General features: G+C 49.3%; 1 protein-coding gene across 1 annotated transcript in view; it reads left to right on the forward strand.

The window, feature by feature from the left end:
* ETF1 (eukaryotic translation termination factor 1) overlaps positions 1–24,881 on the forward strand; it is a 257,735-nt gene that overhangs the window by 217,885 nt on the left and 14,969 nt on the right. The window contains exon 10 of the mRNA XM_069654342.1: positions 2,247–2,394. Within this exon, the coding sequence (XP_069510443.1) occupies positions 2,247–2,394 (148 nt within the window). The remainder of the gene's footprint in view (positions 1–2,246; positions 2,395–24,881) is intronic.

Consider the following 24,881-nt stretch of genomic DNA (forward strand, 5'->3'; position numbering starts at 1 on the left):
AATTCCTAATGGGAGCTCCGTTTGAGCCCTTAAATTCTTGTCCATTGAGACTGTTGACCTTTAAGACTATATTTTTAGTTGCGGTAACTTCTGCTCAGAGCGAGTTAGTTGCAGGCACTTTCCGCCAAGCCCCCTTTCATGGTGTTCCATAAGGAGAGGGTTGTCCTTGGGGTTCATCATTTTCTTCCGAAGCTTGTGTCGAATTTCATTTGAGCCGTAAGGTAATTCTGCCGCAGTTCTATCCTCCTCCGCATCCTGTTCAGGAAGAGGAGAGGCTCCATAGGTTGGATCTGAGGAGAGCTTTGAGCTTCTATCTCTCACGGGTCAGAGTGGACGATCAGCTATTTGTAGGGTAAGCTGGAAGGCGTTTAGGTCAAGCTGTTTCCAAGCAGACCTTGTCCAGATGGATCATTTTGACGATCTCTAAAAGTTACCGTTTGGCGGGTAAGGACCCCCCAGTAGGCTTACGGGCTCATTCTACTAGGGGTGTGGCTGCCTCTACTGCTCTGCAGAGGGGTATTCCCAGTTGTAAAATTTGTGAAGCAGCCACATGGGCCTCCGTCCATACTTTCGTAAAACACTATTCCCTGGACCCTAACCATGGGCAAGATTTGGCCTTTGGTAAGGCGGTCCTCTATTTTGTAATTTGATTGGGCATTCTAAAATTCGAAATTCTTTTTCCCACGTCCAGACATTGGTACTGCTTTGGGAGTCTGTCATAGATGTGAAATACGTCGGAGGGCACAATCCCCTCAAAAACAAGCTAGTTTCTTACCTGGTAACTTTCTTTCGATGGGATGTTCCTCGGACGTATTCCACATCGCACCCTCCCCGCCGGCCCCTCTACAGAATTTCTTATGCGATTGCAGCTTACGTTTCCGCAAGGCTTTCTGCAGTCATAATGGCAGGAGATTGGTGCCACATATTCTGGGAAAAAAACTACAACTGAGGCTACGGGCGCCATGCGTCCTAGATATAACCTCCGGTGACCTCGACAGAGGCCCTCGAGGACAGCATATCGACGCAGGATGCCTACGCCGAATATTTTTTCCGACGCAGCACAGCTGTGGTGATTACTGTCATAGATGTGGAATATGTCGGAGGAACATACCATCGAAAGAACGTTACCCGATAAGAAATTAACTTGTTCTTCTCCCGCATGGGTCTGGCATGGATTCACATGCGAACCCTCCCTCCAACCCCTCTGCGGCTCTTCTGTTGGTCCTACTGCCACTTTACGTGCTACCAAATCTGAAGATGGCTGCCAGAGGATGAGCTTAAATAGAGGGCAGTCATTGGCTGGGGGCAGTATGACCCAGAGACGAGTGATTGGTTGCTAGTAGAAAGACAGTTCAGAAACTGATTTTTTTTCTTTACCGAGGATTCCCAGCCTGACGGGAAATATTCATGAGCATGTGAATCCATGCCAGACCCATGCTGGAGAACAGTTACAGGTAAGTAAGTCATTCCTTGTTTGGATAACTGTGTTGAAACTGGCGCAACATTACTGCTCACATTGACCCCTCTTGAGGTAATCCTGGCTGCTCAGCCACACTACCAACCTGTGTTGTTTAGACTTGGACCAAAGGTTGGGTCCCTATTGCCAGGAGGTACGGGTTATTGTAGTGCACCCAAAGGGTACTGCATACAATCTTGCTGAACAGTCTGCTTAGTGAGAATCCTAAAATAAGGTGCCCTGTCCTCCAAAGGCTTTTGCAGTGCATAGTCCCATATTTAAGTGACTATATGGATGTTTTAATGTTGAGGGATCTGTGGGAGGAATTAATCGATTAGAACAAGTTACTTTCAGTTTCTTTTTGATGGGTGTTATTTCTCTAGCGCATTCCTCATCGACCCTCCCACCTACTTCTTGAATGGTCATTGAATACTTTTTATTTATAAACATTCTAATATTTATGGTGTCTGTGACCAGAGAAAAGGGTGTGCAACTGGTTGGTTGCCACTTCTGGCTGCATGCATAGAATGTATTTCGGCCACAGACACCATAGCTGATTCATGCCACACCACCTAGAGATTTAAAAATTCTGGACCAATCTGCAAATGGATGACATTTCAACGATTAAAAATGTGTTGGAGGACATCTATCAATCAGAATACAATGGAGGGTGATGAGTAACGTAACTTGAGATTTTCGTTCAGTTGGTAATGAGTGCAATAAAACTCGTTTTGTTTTGCAGCTTTAAGGTGTAACAAGCTGGGTAAATATCTCGTTTTTCATTTTGCAGACTGGGCAGGAACACGAGCTCATAGAAAGCATGCCTCTTTTGGAATGGTTTGCTAATAATTATAAGAAATTTGGAGCCACGTTGGAAATAGTTACAGACAAGTCACAAGAAGGATCCCAGTTTGTGAAAGGCTTTGGTGGAATTGGAGGTAAATGTTATCATTGAAAGCATGTGCAGGGTAAACCTACAACATTTTTATTTTTTATTAAACACAATTTAACATTTAATTACAGCACCCTCTTGGATGCAAGATAAAATACGAAAAAGCAATTGCAGCTCAACTGTAGAAAACCTCTTAAAATTGATCAAACACAGTGCAGGGATAGTTATCTTGAGGAAACCGCTATTGAAACATATCTGATTATATACCAAGGTAAAAGTACACCAGGAATGCAATGTTTAAACTCGACAAAATAAATGAGACTAGCTTCTTAAGCTAGTCTAGAAATCATTGACCTAAATTGCATTATAATTTCATAATTTAAGTTCTGATGCTTGGAATCTACTTGGAATCACATGCTGTGCATATAGTCCGACATCTAGTGGAAATCGCAGAGTATTCCATCTTTCTTTCGAAGATCGAAAGACATCGACATGGGCGTGACTGTAACACTATCCCTAAAGTGACATGTAGTGTACCCAAAATCCCTCACGCATCAAGGTTCCTCAGATTTTTTTCCCCCCCAACCTAGTTGGTCGCTGTTGGGGAGGCTTCTCATTTCTGTTTTCATTTCCTTCAACCTTAGATAACTCCTCCAGTGTGTCTGGAAGGGCAGGAAGTGAGGGAGGTTCCTGAAACTCCCCTGTTCTGTCTTTAGGAATGCCTGAATGCACCCAGTCCTGATAGGCTGGCTGTCTGTTATTGAGAATTCTCAGAAATGTGCTAAGCTCCTTTTACCTTGGAGACCCCCAGCTCTTTTTGCTGGACTTTAAATTTTAATCCTGGAGAAAGACCTTTTGCCACTCTTGTATTCATCAATTTGAACACTTGTTTTTGTCTTTGGATACTGACAAACTCCATAGGCATAATCTTTTTACATTGTCACACAGCACCTTCAGTGCAGTGACACAGGGACGTCTTCAGATTTCCCAAAGGATTAAATACCTTTCCTTGGTTAAACTATTGTTTGCAAGAGCAGTGAAGTGAAATGGACTTTACTTACTTTTGTAACTTTCTGAACCCAGCGCACACCATCTTAGAAGAATAGGGTGCTGGAGGGGTTACTTAGTAACCCTTTGTCTAGTTTCTCATGTAACATTTTTTTACCCTTTATAAGATTAATGGCTGGTGGCAGTTTATTTTTTCCTACAATTGTGTTTCTACTGTGGGCAGCAATTGCAGCTGCAGTAAAGCACCCATGGGTGCCCATTGTGTCTAAACGGGCTGGGTCTTTTTTTCGCCATTTCTTGTTCAAAAGGGCCTTCTTGAGATTTACTGTGTGCTAAACCAGGTTTGGTCCCTTTGTTCGCTTTGTCTTTGGTGGGATTCATTGGTGAAGCACAAATCTGGCTCCATTGTGTTTGGCAGGGCAGTAAGTGAGGGAGGTGCCCGAAATTCCCTGTGCTTAATCCCCCTGGTATAGAAACGTACCCAAAGGGGATTGACAGCCTGGCTGTGAATGAATCCCTTGGGTTTGTGGGACCAATGGACTCCAAGACAAACTCATCTGGAAATCCTCTCGGAGCTGGCTGTACTTCCATTGCTGATGAAGGAACAGCTTACCAGGGAGAGGAACTCCAGAATCTAGTGTCTTTAAGTCAGACCCAAGCTCCAGGAAGCAGGAATGACCGTGCCTGAGCCACCTCAACAGTGCTGGACCCCAGATGTGAGAAAAGACCACGTTATTTGAGAACCGCAGTGGTGCTATTAGCAGAAGCTGAAACCGCAAAGTGCCGCTGATCTGAAGTTTGCTCATTGCTGCCACTGACCTTCAAACCGTAGTGCAGGAGTCCCCAGACGTCCTCCCTCTTGTCCCCACGACTGAGGCCCAGGAACAGGATCTGCCATACTACGTGAACAGAAGTCGGCTGGAACCAATTTCCTCAGTCCTAAGGTACTGTAAACCTAAGAGGACTTACCTCATGTTGTGTAGCCTTGCTAGTTCTCAGTTGACTTTTCTTGGTTGCCATTGCAGAGTTGCTTGCAGTTTTGCCCATCACAAGCCTCCCATCTTGTGGCCCTTCAAGTGAACCTTATCTCTACAAACCTTTCTAAAAACATTCTGCAAGGTTTTTAATTGCCCACAAGATTGTCTGCTCCCCTAGACTTTGCCCAACTAACCTTGGCGGACCTGGCTCCCTGAGACTCTTCATAGCTCTGACATTGTGCCTTTACCTTTCCTCCAGGAAAGGGTTAATTTAATTTGCATTGGGGGTTTAAAAAAGTACTTACCAGTTTATGAATTATTGTGTTAACATTTGTTTTATTCCTATATCTAATCATTCGCACCAAAACTCAGTATTGCTCTAAATGTACCAGTGATAAATCAATGTCCAGTGTCCTAGCTATTTGAGGCATCTGAGGGTGTAGGAAGTGTCTGTGTGTCATCCCCAAGGGGTGTCACCTGATTTAGTTATGTTTTGCTCCCTTCTGAAGGTTTATATAACTGACTCTTGAATACATTAATTGTTTAATGAAACCTTGAGTAGAGGGGTTTATTTGAATGTCTGTTACTGTGAAACTGTTACCACCTTCAGCTCACATTGACCCCTCGAGATAAGCAACTATTGCCAGGAGGACAAGGCTGGTGCAGTCTCCCACAGGGTACTGCATACAATCTTGCCTAACACTGTCCTTTTAGGACAGCCACCCTGCTGTTTGAGTGACGGCCTAGGCTGTGCATGAATGGGAGAAACCTGCTTACAAGGCGAGGGTTTTGGGACAAGAGGCAGTCGACCACTGGTAAGAACACCGACAAACCGTGAACGAAGCTTGCTGCACCCGCCTCAACCTTTCAATTGCCCTGTGAAGCCCTGCTGCTGTGCTGAAACTCCTTTTTCTGATTGACAAGAGACGTTCCAGAAGGGACGACTTCTTCCCTTGGGTTAGTGGGACCCTGACTGTTCCTGTAGCAGCAAAGTACAGCCAGAGTGCCAGGGGTCGAGAAATCCATAGTTTAGTGCAACGTCTGCAATCAGGCCGGAAGCAGGATGACCCAAGCCTGAGTGCACTCACCAGAGTGCATGACTCAAAGAGTGAAGGAAGCCCAGCTGGTATCAAAGATCTGCAGTGTTGCTGTTTACCGCACGCTGATACCGCAAAGGGCTGCTGATCCAAAAAGAGCCCACAGCTGTCACCGATTTTCCAAATTGCTGCTGCAGTTGCTTCAGAAGTCCTCCCTCTTGTCCCCACAACTGAGGCTCAGGAATGCAGAATCTGCATCCCTGCCACAGGGCAGAAGCCAGCTGGACCACTCTAATTCAAACCAGAGGTTCCTTACCGCAGTGTCTTTTGCTTTGATCTTCTCAGTTGAGACTTGCAGTAGCTACTTTTGTGAGTTGATTTCAGCTCTACCCTCACAAGTGTAACAGCTTGTGACCCTACAGTGATTTTCTGCAAAAACTCTCTAACTTTGTGCAAGACGTTTATTACCTACGAAGGGCATCGGCTCCATAGAATGTGCTCCAATTGACTTTAGCAGTCTTGGCTCCCTGCAGACTCTTCTAGTCCATTGATTTTGTTATTTTTGGTCCCTCAGAGGTGATCACTTTTCTTACACTGTTATTGCTATTAAACGTTTGTCTAAACTTCTTTGGACGATTTAAGTATACCCACATGACCTGAGAACCTATTTAACCTTTTTCTTTCCTTAAACTTTTCCTTTATTCATCTGATATATGAATGCCATTATTGTCCTTGTTAATGAAGTCACCTCTAGGTGTTGGAAGTGTGTAAAAAAAAAAAAAAAAAAAAAAAAGCATCTCGAAAGAGTATCCAGTAAACATATGCTGATTCTGGAAAAGTTTTTTAAAGTAGATTTGCTACCTATATTGCCCTTTCTAAAGTGTGCTTATTTAAAAACTGAGTTTAAGTAAATAACTAACTGAAACCTTGAGTAGAAGTGCGAATTTCATTGCTAGAGTTCACGTTTACCCCTCTTGAGATAAGCCTGGCTGCTCAGTCACACTACCAACTTGTGTAGTACAGGCCTATACCAAAAGGTGGGTTACCTAATACAAGCAGATAAGTTTTGTGTAGTCTCAATGTTACTACATCAATTCTTAAAAACAGTTGCCTATGCAGAGCTTGCAAGAGTTTTATATTGCTAAATTGCCCCCATGACCTATGGTCGTCTAGTCTCCTGACGGACCTGCTCGACGACTGCTTCGTGGGTTTCCTGCAGCTGACGCCTCTACAACTGCTCGGCAACTGTTTAACTGCTCGATGACTATTGACCTCCAGCCAGGCCCTTACCCCTTTTTCTCTTCTTGCTCGGGTTGCCTCTACCCTCTGCTATGGGGAGGACTCACTTTAAATTCTGCCGTTGTGTAATTGAAAGTTTCCTTGGAAGGACACCCATCGCCGATGCAATCACTGTCTTCCTTGTGACCACGACTAGCACTCATGCAAGGCTTGTAAGCTCTTTCGACTGAAAACGTTGAAAGTCGGGCGGACTAAACGGTGAAGGGGCCTACGCTATGCATGCTGCAAGCCTTTCCCTATTGGCGTGGTCGCTTCAGACGACTTGGAATCAGTCTTCAGCCATGGCTCCGAATTGGAAGCCATCAACCTCTCAGCGGAGCCCTCAGGCTCCCAAATGCCCAGCCAGACAGACACCCACATACCACCTGTACACAAGCGCACACAGCCCCAAAGGCTTCTTTGACTGAGTCGTCTAAGAAGCGCACAATGCCGACAGGGCGCCAAAGATTTCGACTACACATACCGAACCTTGCTGTTCGGTGCCCTCCACGCATCCGCCTTTGCAGCATGCGACTGGGCACACCTGGAACAGATGTTCACCCTAATAAACAGTTGTCTACACACCGTCCAAGGGCGCACAAGCACCTAAGGCCTCCGAGTCATAGACTGCGACCGTGTCGTTTTGAGACATTCTATACAACCGCCAAATTTGTAAAAGCCTTGCAGCTATCATTTCGGCAGCCGCAGAGCACCAGGGCACCTCATCGGGAGGAGTATACGCAGGCCCCCAGCCTCTCTAAGGCCTTATTGGGCAAATTATCCCCCACTGGGCAGCATTTTCCTCCTTCAAACACTTCTGTGGACAAGGGAGAGGTTTGAGCAATACATTTACAAAATAGCCAAGTTCATGGACTTTTCAGACAGGTACATTATACCTCAAAGCCACAGGGAAGAGGGCCCATGCCTCATTCCTTACAAATTGCAGAAATTACACATCTCTGCACAGGGACGCTAGGAAGATATCTTGGAGGTCCCAGATTACCCAACACAGGTGGATTCTTATGAAGACCTTAAACCTTTTGCACAAGACCCGACTGATCAGTACCCAGACTGGGAGTATGATCAGGCAGAGGATCAGGGCCCATGATGATCACCAGCGCATACCACTGACCTTGATGCCATCTGCCTAGATCCCCTACTCCTCCACAGAGGGATTCATCACCTATTCATGGACCAGATGTTTTTAATGCCATTTTTAAAAAAGAAATAAAAACATGGAAAAAGAATAGAAGCTACGCCAGATTCAGATCACATGGAGGACATCCTCAAAGAGAAGGCGACGACTAATCAAGCACCCCGTACTAAGCTCTATAAAGAGGCACCTGGCCCCTCCTTGCTGTCCCCATCTCTGACATGGGCAGTCAACCCACGGGTTGAGAAGGTAATCTGTCCTTCTCCAGCATGGGGGTCTGGCATGGATTCACATCCTCATGAATTTTCCAAGTAGTGAGGCCGGGAATCCTTAGTAAAGTTTCACTTTTGTTTATCAACTTTCTCCTATAAACCAATCGCTGAGCTCTGGGTCATACTGCCCCCGGCCAATGACACCCTCTGCCGAAGCCCTCCTCTGGCAGCCATCTTCAGATTTGTACCGCCCTTTGGTGGGCTTCAGTACTGTAACCCACCTCTGATTCCAGTGTGTCTGGAAGGACAGGAAGTGAGTGAACTCCCCTGTCATGTCTTTAGGATTGCCTAAATGCACCCAGTCTTGATTCCAGGACAGCTAGGCTGTGCGTGAATGGGAGAAACCTGCTTAAAAGGCGAGGGTTTTGCGACTAGAGGCAGAGTAGACCACTGGGAAGAACTACTGGATCAAACCGTGAATGAAGTTTGCTGCATACTCCTGGACCATTAACTGCCTGGTGAAGCCCTGCTGCTGTGCTGACTCCTTTTTCTGATCAACCAGAGAATCTCCAGAAGGGACGACTTCCCTTGGGTTAGTGGGACCAACTAACCTAGAGACTAACTCCACTGGACTGTCTTCCCCAACTGGCTGTACTACTTTGCTTACCCCCCCCCCCCCCCCCCCCCCCCCCCAAGGGTTACTATATCAAATATTGGCCAACACCAAGACCGTGGAGGACTCCCAAACTTTCTGGGAAGGCGGTTTACTCCTTGGAGACGGCAAAGAAAGAACGCCAAACACTAAGGTTGCTTAGCCAGATCATGGCTAAACCTTTCTTCCAGCGTGGAGGCTTGAACTCCCTTTTGGGGAGCATTTTCATTTCTGTTCTAATTCCCTTCAACCTTGGAGACCCCCAGCTCTTCTGCTGGACTTGAGGATGTTTGAATGTTATCCCTGGAGTGAGTTAGCCTTTTTTCTCCATGTCTTGTGACCTGATTTGGATTGTTCCTCCAGCATGGGGTCTGGCATGGATTCACATGCTCATGAATATTCCTTGTCGTTAGGCCGGGAATCCTCAGTAAAAGAAAAAACTTCACTTACGAACTGTTTTTCTCGTATAAACCAGTCATTGGGCTCTGGGTCATACTGCCCTTTCCCTAAGCCCCTCCTTTGGTAGCAATCTTCATATTTTTACCACATGTTTAAGTGTTGGGAGTCCTCGTGTTTGGCTCTGAGCTTGTCTACGTTTGGCATCTTTCGACCCCCCCCTGGCCCCCCCCCTTTCAAGGGCAAAAAATTGTTCAGTTTTTGTCGAAGATTCCAGAAGGCCATACACCGCACGCCAGCCCATGTCCGAGGAGGACAGAGGTTCCTTCTTCAAGCTCTGCTCCAGCTGCGGATTGAGGAATGTGTTTGTATTGTAGTTATTTATATAGCGCTCTTTCACCACTTATGTGGTCTCAATTACCTTTCTTCAGTTGGAACACCCTCCGTGTAATGTGCCAGAAAATTCTAAAGTTTAGATTAGGAGATACATGTGTGCATTTTTGCCGGTCTAGGGTTTGGGTGGCTGGCTAGGCTCAAAACTAAGCTGCCCAAAGAGGCCAGGCGCGTGGGTGGGCGCTGTTGGTGGTTTGCGATAGATTGCCATTGTGAGAGTCTGTTTGGCCAGTTATACAGAATTTTTCGTTGGTAGTCGCTGTATGCTAGTGGCAGAGGTGTTGAGGTATGTCAGGTGTTTGTGGATGGCTATATGTGCTGCTAGACTGGAAAGCATAGTCATAGCTTTACTGGTTACTGTGATCTCCTTTGGCCCTTCCTGCCTACCTAAACCAGCGGCGCCAGGCAACTATCATGCACAAGGTAACCTTACTACCCTGCCCTCAACATAAGGTATAATAAGGTACTCCGTTTCATAACCGCCGCTGCTCCTACTGCAGTCCAGCTTACCCTCTGCATCCCCCAAAGACTTAAGGATTTACCCCACCTGTTCAGCATAGCATTACCATTACCGCTTCTGTGTGCCCTGTATCCAAATTGGATCAAGCCTGTGTGCCTACTCTGCTTAGCTTTGGTGTGCCCTGCATCCAACTCGAATCTAGCCTGTGTGCCTACTTGGCTTAGCCTACAATTCAGCCTAGTCAAACGTATGCTTTGCCTACTTGGCTATTGATATTCTCTGCCTATGACTGCATGTTATGTGCCCACACTACCAATTCAGCCTAGTCAAACATATGCTTTGATGCGTAGCTGCCGCCTCAAGTCCACTCACCTCACACCTATGTACCCACCTGATCTTGCCGGCCGCTCAGTATATATTTAATTAAATGCACACCAATACACCTCCAGACTATAGTCTAGCCTCGCCCCTGACTCTCACTTTGCTGTCCCTTTGCATTTTAGTCGTCTGCCTATTTCAAACTCAGTTGTCCCTTTGCATTTTAGTCAATTGTGCCCATTTCAAACTTGCATGTCAGCGTACTCTGCACATATCCTACCTAATATGGTATCTGATCAGCCATTGATGCATTGCACCAAGCACCAATGTACCATGCTGTGTCAGATATCTTACATTCTCCAGCATGGGGTCTGGCATGGATTCACATGCTCATGAATATTCCCCGTCGTCAGGCTGGGAATCCTCTGTAAAGAAAAAACCAGTATCAGTTTCGTTTCTGATCTGTCTTTCGTAGTAATAACCAATCACTGGTCTCTGCGTCATACTGACCACAGCCAATGACTGCCCTCTACCTAAGCACCGCCTCTGGCAGCCATCTTCAGATTTTTACCGCACGTTCATGTGTTGGGATCCTCGTGCTATTGCTCTCCAGCGTTAGTGCTATTTTTCGCGCTTTTTTCACAAAAAACTTCGATTCTTTCGGTCAAAGAGCCTCAAGCTCCACCGATCCTACATCCGATCAACGGGGACCCGTGTCGGATTCATCTGTGCCCCTCAAGGGTGAAGATTTCGTCGAGCTACACTTCGGAGGAATCCAGAAGCTTCTCAGGCCCAGTCTCGGAGATGGCCCAGGAGAAGGGAAGCTCGACGCCCGGAAAGCTGTTCAGGGTCTGCGCTGGATGCCAGCTGCAGAACGTCTTCAAGGAGGACGAACACTCTTTCTGCCTTTACTGCCTTCATGAGGACAAGACGCACGTGGAGAAGGACTGTGCGTTTTGCGGCAACATGTCGGAACGGACCATGAAGGACCGCCATCAACGTCTCGCCAACTGGCTGGAGGCTAAGAGCCCGTCTGGCGAGAAGAAGAAATCCGAGCGGTCTTCTAAGACCTTTGAGGGCGCCCCGGCGACGGGGGCCCAACATAAGGCCAAGCACCGCGAGTCCGCTGGCACCGGGAGCGCCGAACGGTCGGGCTCTACGGGCGCCAGGCAGGGCGCACCCTCCCCGGCACCATCAACCACGAGCCAACGCTCTGGGTCGGGTAAGAGGAAGGCCGAGCACCCGGCGAAGCTCCTGGAGAGGCCCCGGTCGAGCTCTAAGGCAGAGGAGGAGCGTGGCAGTGCCCCCTCCCTCAAGGATAAGGCGGTGAGCGCACCTAAGGTGGTGAAGGCCTTGATCCATCCGACCAAGCCCTCTATCGAAACGGTCGCGGCGGCCCTGGCTCAGCCTGTGGTGGCTGCACCAGTGGTGGCGACCTCAGGGCCCAGAATCTCCCTGCCTCCTCGGAGGGAGTCTTCCTTTGTGCCCATCGATAGGACCCCCGTGAAACCCTCCGTGGGGAAGAAGGGGGGGCAGGGCGTCGTCGGAGATTCGGCCTCAACCTCAGAAGAGGAGCTGATCGAGGTCTTAAGCCACGGCCTAGGCGTGGAAGAAGGCCAGCCCGTCGGAATGGACCCCGACGCAGGTGACGACGACATCGTCGAGGATACCGACGGGGCCCCTGCTCGCCCGTCGGATTCCCCTCTGCCAGCGCCGCAAGACAACTCGGCGGCCATTTTGTTGGCCATACAGTCCTTATGCTCCGAGATAAGGACGAGGCTACCATTACCGACGGAGGAACCTCTCCCGTCGGGGGATCCAGAACCGGGACCTTCTGGTGTTCCCCCTACCAAGAAAAGAAGGATCCATCCACCACCTCCTTTTCAACCGTCGCGCCCCTTCCAGCCCTCCTCCCCGTCCACCCGAGGGGATGATACGGGGACTGACACGGCAGCGACGGGTACGGACGACGAGGCATACGACGAGGATTTTCCGTCGTCGCCTCCCACCAGGGCTTCTCCGCCCGACGAGATCGGATCTTTCCACTCCATGATCTCCAGGGCTTCCGAGCTTTTCCAACTCTGCCCTGAGGAGAAGAAAAAGGAAGGCTTCCTTTATCAGCGGCGCGAGGCCAAGAGGAAGACGGTCCTCTCAGTGCCTCTGTTGGACGACATTTGGGATGAGGGCCTTTCCCTCCTCAAGAACCCTTCCACGACGCCAGCTAGAAGAGACCGGTACGAGAAAAAGTACCGGGTCCCGGACACGGCCCCCCTGTGCCTCCGGGCGCAGCCTACCCCGGACTCCGTCGTCTCCGCGGCAGCCAGGAAGAAAGCGGGGGGGGTGCGGCCTCCACATCGACTTCCCCGCCGGACGGCGAGGGAAAGAAATTGGATGCTATGGGACGTAGAGTCATCTCGTCGGCAGCGACGACGATTAAAGCGGCCAACGCCTTGGCTATCGTGGCCCGCTATGACAGGGAGCTCTGGTACAAGATAGCTCCCCTGCTGGATTTTCTGCCGGACGACAAGAGGGCGGAGGCCCTTGAGATCCTGCAGGAAGGTGAGGTGGCCTCGGACCACGCCATCACCGTGGCGACGGACATCGCCGACACCGGGTTCCGCCAGCTGGGCAACGGCGTTTGCCTTCGACGTCGTGGATGGCTCAAAGCTACGGATTTCCGGCAGGACGTCCAGACCAGAGTCCTGGACATGCCCTTCGACGGGAACAACCTGTTTGGGAAGACAGTGGACGATTCCCTTCAGGCCATCAAGGCGGATACTGAGACGGCCCGGGCCCTTGGAGTCCTGCAACGACGGACGCCCTTTCGGAGCGGCGGAGGCAAGGGCGCCTCCAAAGGTTCCGGCGGCGGTTTCGCTTCCTACCGTCAAGCGGCCCGCTCGTCGTCGCAAGAGGCCTACAGAGGACGAGGCAAGTCTAGCGGACCCCGCCGTCGTCGCCAAGGAGGTCAAGGCGGCAAGGCCGCGCCCAAGCAGGATTGAACCGGCCGTGGGGTCGGGCCCCCACCGAAGCACCCCGGTGGGAGGCCGGCTGGCGTGCTTCGTCAGCGTGTGGGAGTCCATCTCCACCGACCGTTGGGTGCTGGACGCCCTGGCCCGGGGCCACGTCAAAGAAGGTGCCCGCGCGTCCCCCCCGTGGCCAGGAAAGAACTTCACGTCCCTCAACTTCTCCTGGAGGTAAAGGCGATGCTCAGAAAGGGCGCCATCGAACTCGTCCCAAAGAGGCTTCGGGGCTCCGGAGTCTACTCGAGATACTTCCTCGTGAAGAAGAAGACGGGAGGATGGCGCCCCATCCTGGACCTGCGACGTCTGAACAAGTTCATCAAGGCGCAGAAGTTCCGGATGGTCACCCTCCAGCACGTCCTGGGTCAGCTGGAGGAAGGAGACTTCCTATCGTCGTTGGATTTGGAGGATGCCTACTTCCACATTCCCATCCTAAAGGGGCACCGCAAATTCCTCAGATTCGTGGTCCAAGGGCGTCATTACCAGTTCAAAGCCCTTCCCTTCGGACTACGGTCGGCACCCAGGGTATTCACCAAGTGCCTCGCACCGGTGGCGGCGCAGCTGCGCCGCGAGGGGATTCACGTCTACCCCTACCTGGACGACTGGCTCATCCGCGCCAAGACGAGGGAGCTCGCCGTGGTCCACACGGCAAGGACCGTCCAACTCCTCACGGACCTGGGATTCTCCGTGAACTACGCCAAATCCCACCTGGTGCCCGCGCAAGTCGCACTGTTTCTGGGAGCCAGGCTCGACAGTGTCCCTTCTGGCCTCCCCGTCGGAGGAGAGGACCAGGACCATCTTGGGCAAGGTGCAACGGATGTTGGTGGCCGACGCGGCCAAAGTGAGGTCCATCAAGTCCCTCCTCGGGATGATGTCTTCCTGCATCTACCTCATTCCCATGTGCAGGCTCCGGATGCGCCCGTTGCAAGAATTCCTGGATGCGCGCTGGATCCAGACGACGGGCAGCTTCGAGGAAAGGATCAAGCTCGACGAGAGTTTCCGACGAGCGATACGGTGGTGGGGCACACGCGCGCATTTGACGGCGGGCATGGACTTCCAGACCCCAGCCCACCAGGAGACCGTGACCACGGATGCCTCCCTGGAAGGGTGGGGAGCGCACACCGAAAATCTGCACGCAAGGGGACTCTGGCTCCCGACGGAGAAGTCCCTGCATATCAACGTCCTGGAGCTCCGTGCAGTGTTTTGAGCCCTCAGGTCCTTCCTTCCGTCCCTCAAGGGCAAGGTGGTGAGGATCTTCACCGACAACACCACCACCATGTTTTACATCAGGAAACAGGGCGGAACCAGGTCCCCAGCGCTGTCCAAGGAGGCGCAGGACCTGTGGCATTGGGCCGTTGCCCAAGGGATTTTTCTGGTGCCGTTTCATCTGGCAGGGATAAAAAACACCATCGCCGACTCACTCAGCAGGGAGCTGCGCTCATGCCACGAGTGGGAACTATGGCAGGATCTGGTGGATCGCCTCTTCCGACGGTGGGGCACACCTCAGATCGACCTGTTCGCGACGGCGACGAACACCAAGTGCCGGAGGTTCGCCAGCAGGTTTCCCCAGACGAGGAGCATGGGCGATGCTTTCTCGTTCCCCTGGGAGGGCCTGTTCCTCTACGCGTTCCCTCCCTTGCCTCTGCTAATCCGGCTCGTCAACCAGCTCAAGAGGTCACGGTGCAGGATGATCCTTGTCGCACCTGCGTGGCCGAGGCAGATATGGTTCCCGGACCTTCTGGACTTGTCAGCGTCCCCGCCGATCAAGCTGCCGGCGGACGCGGATCTACTCTCCAGGGAAGGAGGCGCCATCCTCCACCACGACCCGAAGTCGCTGAACTTGCAGGCCTGGCTCCTGCAGCGCTAGAGTTTGGAGGATACGACATACCGGCCGACTGCAGAGAGGTTCTTGCAAAGGCCAGGGCGTCCTCGACTCTTAAATGCTAAGGACACAAATGGAAGAGGTTCTCTGTCTGGTGCCACGCACAGAAGATTAACCCTCTACGGATTACGGCCCCCCAAGTACTGCCGTACCTGCTGACGCTGGCCAAAGCTGGTCTGGCACACGCGTCCATCAAGATTCATCTTGCTGCGATCTCCCGATACACCAGAACCACGGGGCGGACGTCCTTGTGGTCTCATCGTCTGGTGAAAGAGTTCATGAAGGGACTGTTCAGATCGTTCTCGCCGGTGAAGGCTCCGGCCCCGGCGTGGGAGCTCAACGTGGTGCTGACCAAGCTCATGGGACCTCCGTTCGAGCCTCTGCACTCGGCCCCGTTGAAGTTTCTATCGTGGAAAACAGCTTTTCTTGTGGCCATCGCCTCCGCACGACGAGTGGGAGAGATCCAGGCCCTTTCCTGCAAGGCCCCGTACTTGACTTTCCACGACACGAGGGTAGTGCTCAGGACGCACCCCTCCTTCATGCCCAAGGTACCGTCGGACTTCCATCTCAACGAACCCTTGGTGTTACCTGTGTTCTTCCCGTCGCCGGCTGAGAGGACTTTGCACTCGCTGGATGTAGCTAGAGCGCTGAAGTTCTACGTGGACCGCACGAAGGGTTTTCGGAAGACGTCACAACTCTTTGTGAACTTTGGACCTGTCAATCAGGGGAAGGCTCTCTCGAAGGCTTCCATTTCCAGATGGCTCTCCGGCTGTATCATGTACTGTCATCGGTTGGCAAACCGACCGCTGCCTGGCCGTCCGAGAGCCCATTCCACCAGAGCGATCGCAGCTACCACAGCGTTCCTTTCTGGTGTGCCCCTGCTGGACATATGCAGGGCTGCTACGTGGAGGTCGACGCACACCTTCACAAAGTTCTACTGCGTCGATCGGGATTCCAGGGAGGAGTCCAGGGTCGGCCAAGCAGTGCTGCGCAACCTGTTCGCCTGAGGTGAGCCTGGTGAGGAGGTAAGATGCTTAATGTTGAGTTTGATGTAATGCTTAATGTTGAGCCTTTGCCACCTCCCGTGGTTGTGCATGTGTGTACTGCTATGTATTCTTTATTCATGAGCATGTGAATCCATGCCAGACCCCATGCTGGAGAAGGAACAAGTTACTTACCTGTAACTGTTGTTCTCCAGCATGGGTCTGGCATGGATTCACATGCGAACCCTCCCGCCTACCCCTCTGCGGCTCTTCACTTGGTCATACTGCCACTTCACGTGCTTCCAAATCTGAAGATGGCTGCCAGAGGCGGTGCTTAGGTAGAGGGCAGTCATTGGCTGTGGTCAGTATGACGCAGAGACCAGTGATTGGTTATTACTACGAAAGACAGATCAGAAACGAAACTGATACTGGTTTTTTCTTTACCGAGGATTCCCAGCCTGACGACGGGGAATATTCATGAGCATGTGAATCCATGCCAGACCCATGCTGGAGAACAACAGTTACAGGTAAGTAACTTGTTCCTTCGAATTGCCTTAAATTTAGGTGTTACCAGCTAGCAACATTATCCTATCCCAAACTGAGGTGCTTCTCAATGCCTCGCAGCTAAATCGCTCAGCTCTACTCAGGTGTTACCTTAATGTATCTTAGCCTATTGTGTTATTCCAACCTAGGTGTCATACCAGCGTACATCGGCCTAACCGGTGTTAACCAAGCCAACTCCCTGGTCACCCAACACTTGCCACTACCACTGAGCATGTGTCCATTAATTACCAATTTGCTTGCCTGCAGCTTGATCCTTTTCTACACTGCACTACGGCCTAGCATGGCTCCTCGGCTACCTCAGCTACCTAACATGCTATATTCAGCTATGCCTAATACCAAGTCCTCACACCCAGATTTAAATGACCGCCAATCACTGCAATTTACCAGTCTCCCTCGTCCTACTATCGATCGGAACCTAGGATTTAGGGCCAGATTAACCAAAATCTACTAGCCTCTCGCCCGCTCACTGCCTACCTCAAGGAACTCCAAAACTCTACCTAGTTCTTCTACTAAAAAATCCAACTTGCCCCAAAACTCTAACCCTAGACCCTCACTCGGCTCCCCTACTCAGGCTAGCCCTGATTCAACACAGGAACAGTGCCACACTACTACCGCTAAAAATACAACCAGCCCCAAAATAAAGGGAGCCTTGATCAACGCCACATCATTAGTAGCTCACGCTACTGAAATCGCCGACTTGATCCTCAAAGAAGACCTCGACCTCCTGGCCATTACTGAGACCTGGCTACACCCAGAAGCAGGTACCATGCTTATGCTGGCAGTCCCAGATAATTACTCTATCCTAAGACCAGACTGTCCCAACTCCAAAGGAGGAGGTGTTGCCATCATTCACAAATGTAGTCTTACCATTAGACTAGCAACACCTTCCAATGTCCTATCTTGCAAAACACTCAGTTAAAGTCCCACTTACCAACACCCAAACTCTCAACATCCATTTGATCTACCGCCTGCCAGACCCTATTGGCACTTTGATGAAGATGTTAACACTCCAGTAACCTTGCAAGCTCTACCCAAGTTCTCACCCTGGGCGACTTTAATATGGGTTACAATGATCCTGAAGACCGTTCCGCCAGTACTATAGTCAACACTCTTTTGGAACTAGGTTTCACGCAAAGAATGTCACCCGCACATTCCAAAGGCAGAACACTCGATTGGGTGACTGATTACAACTGTCCAGCGAACATTACAAATATCTCACCACTAGCCTGGACTGACCACCACCTGGTCTCGTTCCTGCTTTCTACTGACAGACTCCCAACCCCACCCATTATCAGGGTCCCACCCACCCTCACAAGAAACAAGAAGAATGACAGCTGAAAGACTCATCCCGAACCTACTCCCTACACTCAACACACTCCCAGACAACCTGGACCCAGAGACTCTGGTTGAAGAATAAAAGATCATGGCCACCTCACTGGACCTAATTGCCCCCCTTAAACTGAGACCAAGCAAACCGAATACGCACCTAAATAAATGGTACACACCATTCCTCAAAAATTTAAGGCAGCAAAAAAGGAACTGTGAGACCACTTGGAAAAAATCCCCCTCAGCCGCAAATAAACTCACTTTCCAAACTAGCCACACTTTACAAAAAAGAAATGTACCTGGCTAAACGATCCTCATATGACTCTCGTATATCCCATGCGAAATCTAACATGAAGGAATTATTCTCCATCCTTAAAGAAGTAGAAACCCCCATAGTACCTCCTGACACCTGTACCAAAGACACAAACTGGTGCTCAGAAATCCAAAGCGCCCTAGCAAACAAAATTGCGACCCTCCAAAGTAAAATCGCCCGTAAAAAAGTATCCCTCAATGACACTCCATTAAGAAAAACTCCAGATAAGCCCATGTTTACAGATCTCACTCGCTTCAACTTCTCTAAAGTCACGATTCTTGAAGTAGAAAAAATCATCCCGTCTCTGAAACCCTCCAACTGTCGGAGACCTGTGCCTGGCACAGCTCATCAAGGATGCCGCCCGTGACCTCTTCCCTTTCATCACAAAACTGATTAATGCCTCCTTCACCACTGGTTCCATCCCCACCAATCTGAAACAATTGTGGGTACATCCACTATTTAAAAAAAACACACTTGAGACGGACACGCCCACAAATTACAGACCCATAACGACAGTTCCCTTTCTACTAAAAATCCTGGACCAGGTTGCCTATGTTCAAATCCAGAAGTACCTAGAAGAACACCATCTACTAGGTTCCAGACAATCAGGGTTCCGCCCTCAACATGGGACTGAAACTGCTCTCATTGACTTGAAAGCTCAGATTGATACGCTTAGAGACAAACGGCCAAGTTGCCCTACTACTCCTCCTTGATCTGTCTGCAGCTTTCAACCTGGTCGATCACTCTGTCCTTTGCACACATCTCCACACATCAGCTTATTTCTCTGAGGCCATCACCTGGATTGCCTCTTTTCTCAACGGTAGAACCATAAGGGTCTTCTCACCTGTTGCGGCGGCAGACCCCATTCCCATCACTTGTGGCGTCCCTCAGGGCTCCTGTGTCTCCCCCACATTGTACAACATATTTACCAAGCCTCTTTTCGATGATTTGGATTATCTCTATCACCTACACTAACTATGCAGATACCCAGATCCTCCTTCCGCTTTCTGGAGATTATGGAAAGGATTTGGCCTTGCTAAGTAGGGTGTACATCATCCAGGCATGGATGGCCATACATGGACTATGCCTGAATGATGATAAAACGCAACTTATCATCCTAAGCACCATGTCCAGTTTAAAGAAACCTGGCCCTGCCTACAACTCTCATGATCGATGGTAACATCAAGGTTGGACAAGAGGTCAAAACTTTTGGTTTTTACCTGGACTCTAATTTATCCTTCGGAAAACAGGTGAGCTCCCTGGCTTCCTCGACGGCATATACATGTTAATTAATTCGTACAGCTAAACCATTTCTGTCTGACACTAGCTGCCTTACCCTCGCTAGACCCCTTATACTGTCCCGCCTGGACTATTGTAACGCTCTCTATCTGGGATCCTCCAAGGCTACCACTAGAAAACTACAAACTCTTCAGAATAATGCTCAGAGCGGCTCTGGGCATCCCCAGAAGAGGGCACATCTCAGGACTTAGTCAACAGAACAACTGGCTCTCCAACGACAGAATTCTTAAACTGCATCACTCAAAAATTCCTTAACAACGCTGCCCCTACTTACCTGATCAATAGATTCCTGAGACCTACCAGAACTGCTTACAAAGACTGCCTCTGTCCCTAACTTTAAACGTGCCACCATAGGGGTCAACAGCTTCCCTTGAAAGCAGCCAAACTATGGAACTCCTTACTGCCCAATCTTAGAGTGGACCTGCCCTACCTGAACTTCCGATCCAAGGTAGTTTCATGGCTGAAAACGTAGGCCGTCAAAGATACTCCAGTGCTAGGATGTCCCCTTTCATGCTACCCGCACACAATGTAACCACGTGTGCTCACTTGTTTTTATGTATATAATATCCATGTACCTCATTGTTGATATGTATATAATATCGGTGTACCTTACTGTCTTTCTATACCCTATGACTTGTAACCAAGCTTCGCAATTTCTTGTAAAGGCTGCGCCCTGATACCCTTGGGTATGCTTGCGCATTATAAATAAATATAGCTGCGTTCTACGGTGCATGGTTACTTGGCCGTGCCTGCAGCCTGTCCACAGATGTGGTGTAAGGTATGCATACCGTAGTCCTCAGTTGTTTGGCTGGAGCGATCTTTGTCTAGTGTGGACGGCATGGTCTTGTTATTCATGGTCCCTCTAGTGCAAGGGTCTGGGCATTCAGTGAGCGTGGGTGTATTGTGTTGTGCCTAAGCGAGGGCTGCTGGCTTTTCTGGTCTATTTGTCATTATTTGTGGTCTCTCTTATGCGACGGTCTGAGGGTCGGGGAGCGCGGGTGAGTTTATTGCGGTGTCACAGAGAAGGCTGCTGGCTTCACCTGCTGCATTTGTCAGAAGTGTTGTGCATGAGGTGAGTGTATCGGGTGAGCCGCTGCGAAAGCTGCCTGTTGGGGAGAATTCTCAAAATGTGCTAATTCCTATCTACCTTAGAGACCCCTAGCTCTTTTTCTGGACTTTGAACTTCCCAAAGGTTTAGATAGCTTCTCTGGGATAAACTACTGTTTGCCAGAGAATGTAAAGTGAAATTGACTTTACTAGTCTTTTCCAAATTCCTACACCCAGCACACACCATCTTACAATGGGGTGCTGCAGGGGTTACATAATATCCCCTATGTCTAAATACTCGTGTAGCAGTCGAATGCTACCCTTTCCTATTGAAAAGGCTGGTGGCAATGGTTTTACAACGAACTACCATGATTTTTCCTGACCGTGAAACCCAGTAGCTAAAAATCACGGGAGCCATGTTTTTCAAGATGGTGCCTTAAGCCCCTTTGTTTAAACCTGTCTTCTTTTTTCGCAGTTTCATTTTGGAAAGGTCCTTCTAGTGTTCTCTACGTGCCAAACCAGGTTTAGTTCCTTTGTTCGTATGCCTTTGGCGGGCTTCAGTACTGAAGACCGCCTGTGGTGTCTGAGTGTCTGGGGTGGGCAGGAAGTGAGGGAGGTGCCCGATGTGCTTGGTCTCCTAGGAGACCCAAATGCATTCTGGCATGATTGGCTGGCTGACTGTCCGGCAGGGACAACCACCCTGCTGGGTGAGTGGCAGGTAGTCTGGAATGATGGGAGAAAACTGTTCAAAAGACGAGTCTCTTGGACTGGAAAGTGGAGTCGAACACGAACGAAAGAACCGAAGAAGAGTTGGAAGAGGGCGGCTGCTGCAACTGCTAGACCATTGGTTTGCCTGGGGAAGCCCTGCTGCAGGTCCGAATTGCCAAGTTTATCTCGACAGAGAAGCCCCTTCAAGGACTACTACTTCCTTTGAGTTGGTGGGACCAATCAACTCGTAAGCCTCCTGGATACCATTCTCAAGGCTGGTTCGGATTAACCATGGAGAGGGATACCAGCTTGTGTGCTTGAAGCTACAGCTACTGGAACTGAAGTGACTCCATCTTGTTTGCTTTCTTCGACGATCCCGTGCAGTGCAGGAGTCCCTCTTGTCCCCATGACTGAGGCTCAGGAACAGTGAGCTCTGCAGGACCTGCCAGGAACCAACGTCTTCAGCTGCATTTTGTTCTTCACACTAAGGTACTGTGCCAACCCGATTGAGAGAATGCCACTCTTGCGGTGTAAGTTCGTGAAACTTTCCCAACTTACAGGCCTAATCAGTGTGTGAACAGACATGATTCTTTTTTGCCTAAACTACTTCTGAGAACTTTTGCAAAGACTTTACCGTTTGATGCCAGAACTACTCTTTCCTGTCCAGAACACTAGCCCATTGAATGTAGCCTGGCCTATTGACTTGAATGGAACGCTTCTGGTGAACAAACTATTTGCACTGTAACAAGTATGTGATCTATTCTATTTATCTGGTCCCTTTTGCTCACTTCTAAGTAACTGAACTGCCATTTGGCTCCTATTTCAGGGCAGCTAAAACTGTCTCAAAATCTTAGTTTTGTATTGAAGTGTATTGGTATATAATAAGCCAGGCTACAAAATGATGGGGAACAAATGTTAAAGCTTTTGGCTGAGACGAATACCAGAAGATTCTTGTCGGTCATGGGCCAATTAGATTGTCAAACAGTTCCTTGTGTAATTTGGTCACAGAAAACAAATGGGTAGAACATCTCTCAAAAATCTTTAAGAAGCCTATCGAGGGGGAGATGGAGCAGTTGGACATCGAATGGACCCTAGCCTTGGAAGAGGATGAAATAGTGGAAATAATGAAGGGTTCTTCGCTGTCAAAGGTGGTTGGCCCCAGTGGCTTTATGTATCAGGTTCTCAAAAATGAACCAGAGTTCTGAGCAGGGTTCCTGAGGAACTTATTCAAGGAGATTGTCCACGAATAATGTTTCCCCATCTTGGAAAACAGCATTGATAATACCACTCTTCAAGGGGGGTGATAGGACAGACCCTGCTAATTACTGTCCAATTGCCCTTTTAGATATTGAAAGTAAGATCTTTATGAGATTGTTAAGGAGTTAACACACTGGGCGGATAATGTGGGGGTGCTGCTCCGTTTTCAAACGGGGTTTAGGAGGGGGCTTTCCGCAGCATAAATGGGATAATCCTGAGCGAGCCCACTATTGGGAAGGGGAATTGCCTTTGTATGGGGCTTGGATTTACCTAAGGCCTTCGATCAGAAGAGGCAAGTTGTGGGAATAACTCAGACTAGAGGGAGTTCCTGAACCTTCGTTGGCTATGCTAAGAGTTGCACAGGGACTCAATAGTAAGGGTCAGACTGGACAAGAAGGGACATCTGTCAAATGCAGTGAAAGTAGAGCGAGGAGTACGGCAGTGGTGTTTGGGAGCGCCTTTATTCTTTAACCTCTTTCTCTCAGATATGGGGCAAGAACTAGAATCGTCCGCATTGGCCAGCCCAATCCTTAATGGAAATAAGATCTTTTGGCTGGCTTATGCGGACAATAATGTTCTGTTGGACAGAACTGCTATAGGGCTCCAAAGATTATTGAACAAACTGGGAGACTATGCAGAGAAAAATGGGTTGGTAATAAACCTGCTAATATTGAAGATCCTAGTGTTCAAACACCCGAGAAAGAAAATTATCTTTGACAATTGGTCCCTGAACGGGCAGATAATACTGAGAGTAGAGGAGCTAACATATCTTGGCTATAAGATCTATTCCAGCCCGGGAAACCAGGAGCCTGATATCCTCTCAAAGGCCCAAGATCTGATTCCCCACATGAAAAAGATCGGAGGTAAATATTGCAAATTTAGGATTCTGCCAATGATAAAATATTACGTTGCCAAAATAATTCCAGTCATCCTTTATGGCCTAGAAGCCAAAACATCACTTTGAAATTTAAACTAGGCCAAAGTAGAAGGCAGAATCTGGAAGGACTCCCTTAATCTTCCTTTGAGCACGCCGGGATGGAATCTACGGTTTGAATTCGGCCTTATCTCACTAAAGTGCCGAGCGGAGTGGAAACTAGTCTTACTTTATAGAGATGATTATACCCTAAGACTGGATCAATGTAGGAGGATATCAATGCTCATCTGAAAAAAGCAAAATCAAGTATTCTGCAAGGGCTGGAGAACAGGGTAAAAACCATTCTGGATAGGACAGTTGGTGATCTTGAGACTCTGATCACTAATCCTCTCAAGGTAAAACGTGATGTAGAACGCTTGGACTGGATCGAAACCATATCTATGGTGAGAAGCTCCACTCAGTGCAAAGCGTTCTTGACGGCGGAAAAAAATGCAGGGTCCCTCCCCCGTTATTTAGTAAAGTATCCTGATCCAAGAATAAGGTCTAATTTTTTTGCGAGTAAGATTGAACCTCCTCCCAACTGGTGAAATCCTAGCTATAAGAAAACTGGTGAGCACGCAAAATATGTAGAATCTGTAATATTGCTAACAACCCCTCCTTACTGGCTAGTTATGCAGATGCCCAATGGAGCAAACTACGCAGAGACATTGAGGAGGTACCTGATCCCCTAAAAACTCGGCTTCTGGCCACAGTTACCGAGGGAACCTTAGTCAACCAGAGCATCATTAACAATACTGTAGATGCTGCAGAAACGGCTGACCGTTCCCTAGTCCAAGGAATCCTCCTCAAACGTCATGTTTGGCTATGTAATTCGGGGTTTAAACCCGAAACACAAGCATCTCTCATTAACAAACCAATAGAAGATGCCAACCTCTTTTGGAAGGCGTTGGATGGCGTGCTAGAGACTGCAAAAAAGGAATTTGACACCATTAAGACCCTAGATCAGATTTCAAGGCCTCCCAACAAGCGAGGTTATGGAAATGGATGCTTTTTTCGAAGCCAACATCGGCAACAGCAGCAGTACTCTGCAGGCAACTGGTCCTCAAATCAAGGAACCAGTGGACAATTCACCCAGTGAGGACAGCGTTTTGGCAAGGGAAGAAGTCGGGGCTCCACCCCTAGAGGTTCCCAAGCCACCAACACCATGTAACGCTCACCTGATTCCCGCAGAGGCGCCGGTCTTGACTGGGCGAATACCGTATCTTCAAAGGTGATGTGTAACACACGGCTCTTTGGGCTGGACCTCTGTGCACTGTATGTCTGACTCGAAGAGTAAGATGTCTGCGGATAGAAAATATGGGATTAATGAACTGGGG

The sequence above is a fragment of the Ambystoma mexicanum genome, chromosome 3q (assembly GCF_040938575.1).
Source record: "Ambystoma mexicanum isolate Mex_15411 chromosome 3q, UKY_AmexF1_1, whole genome shotgun sequence".
NCBI lineage: Eukaryota > Metazoa > Chordata > Amphibia > Caudata > Ambystomatidae > Ambystoma > Ambystoma mexicanum.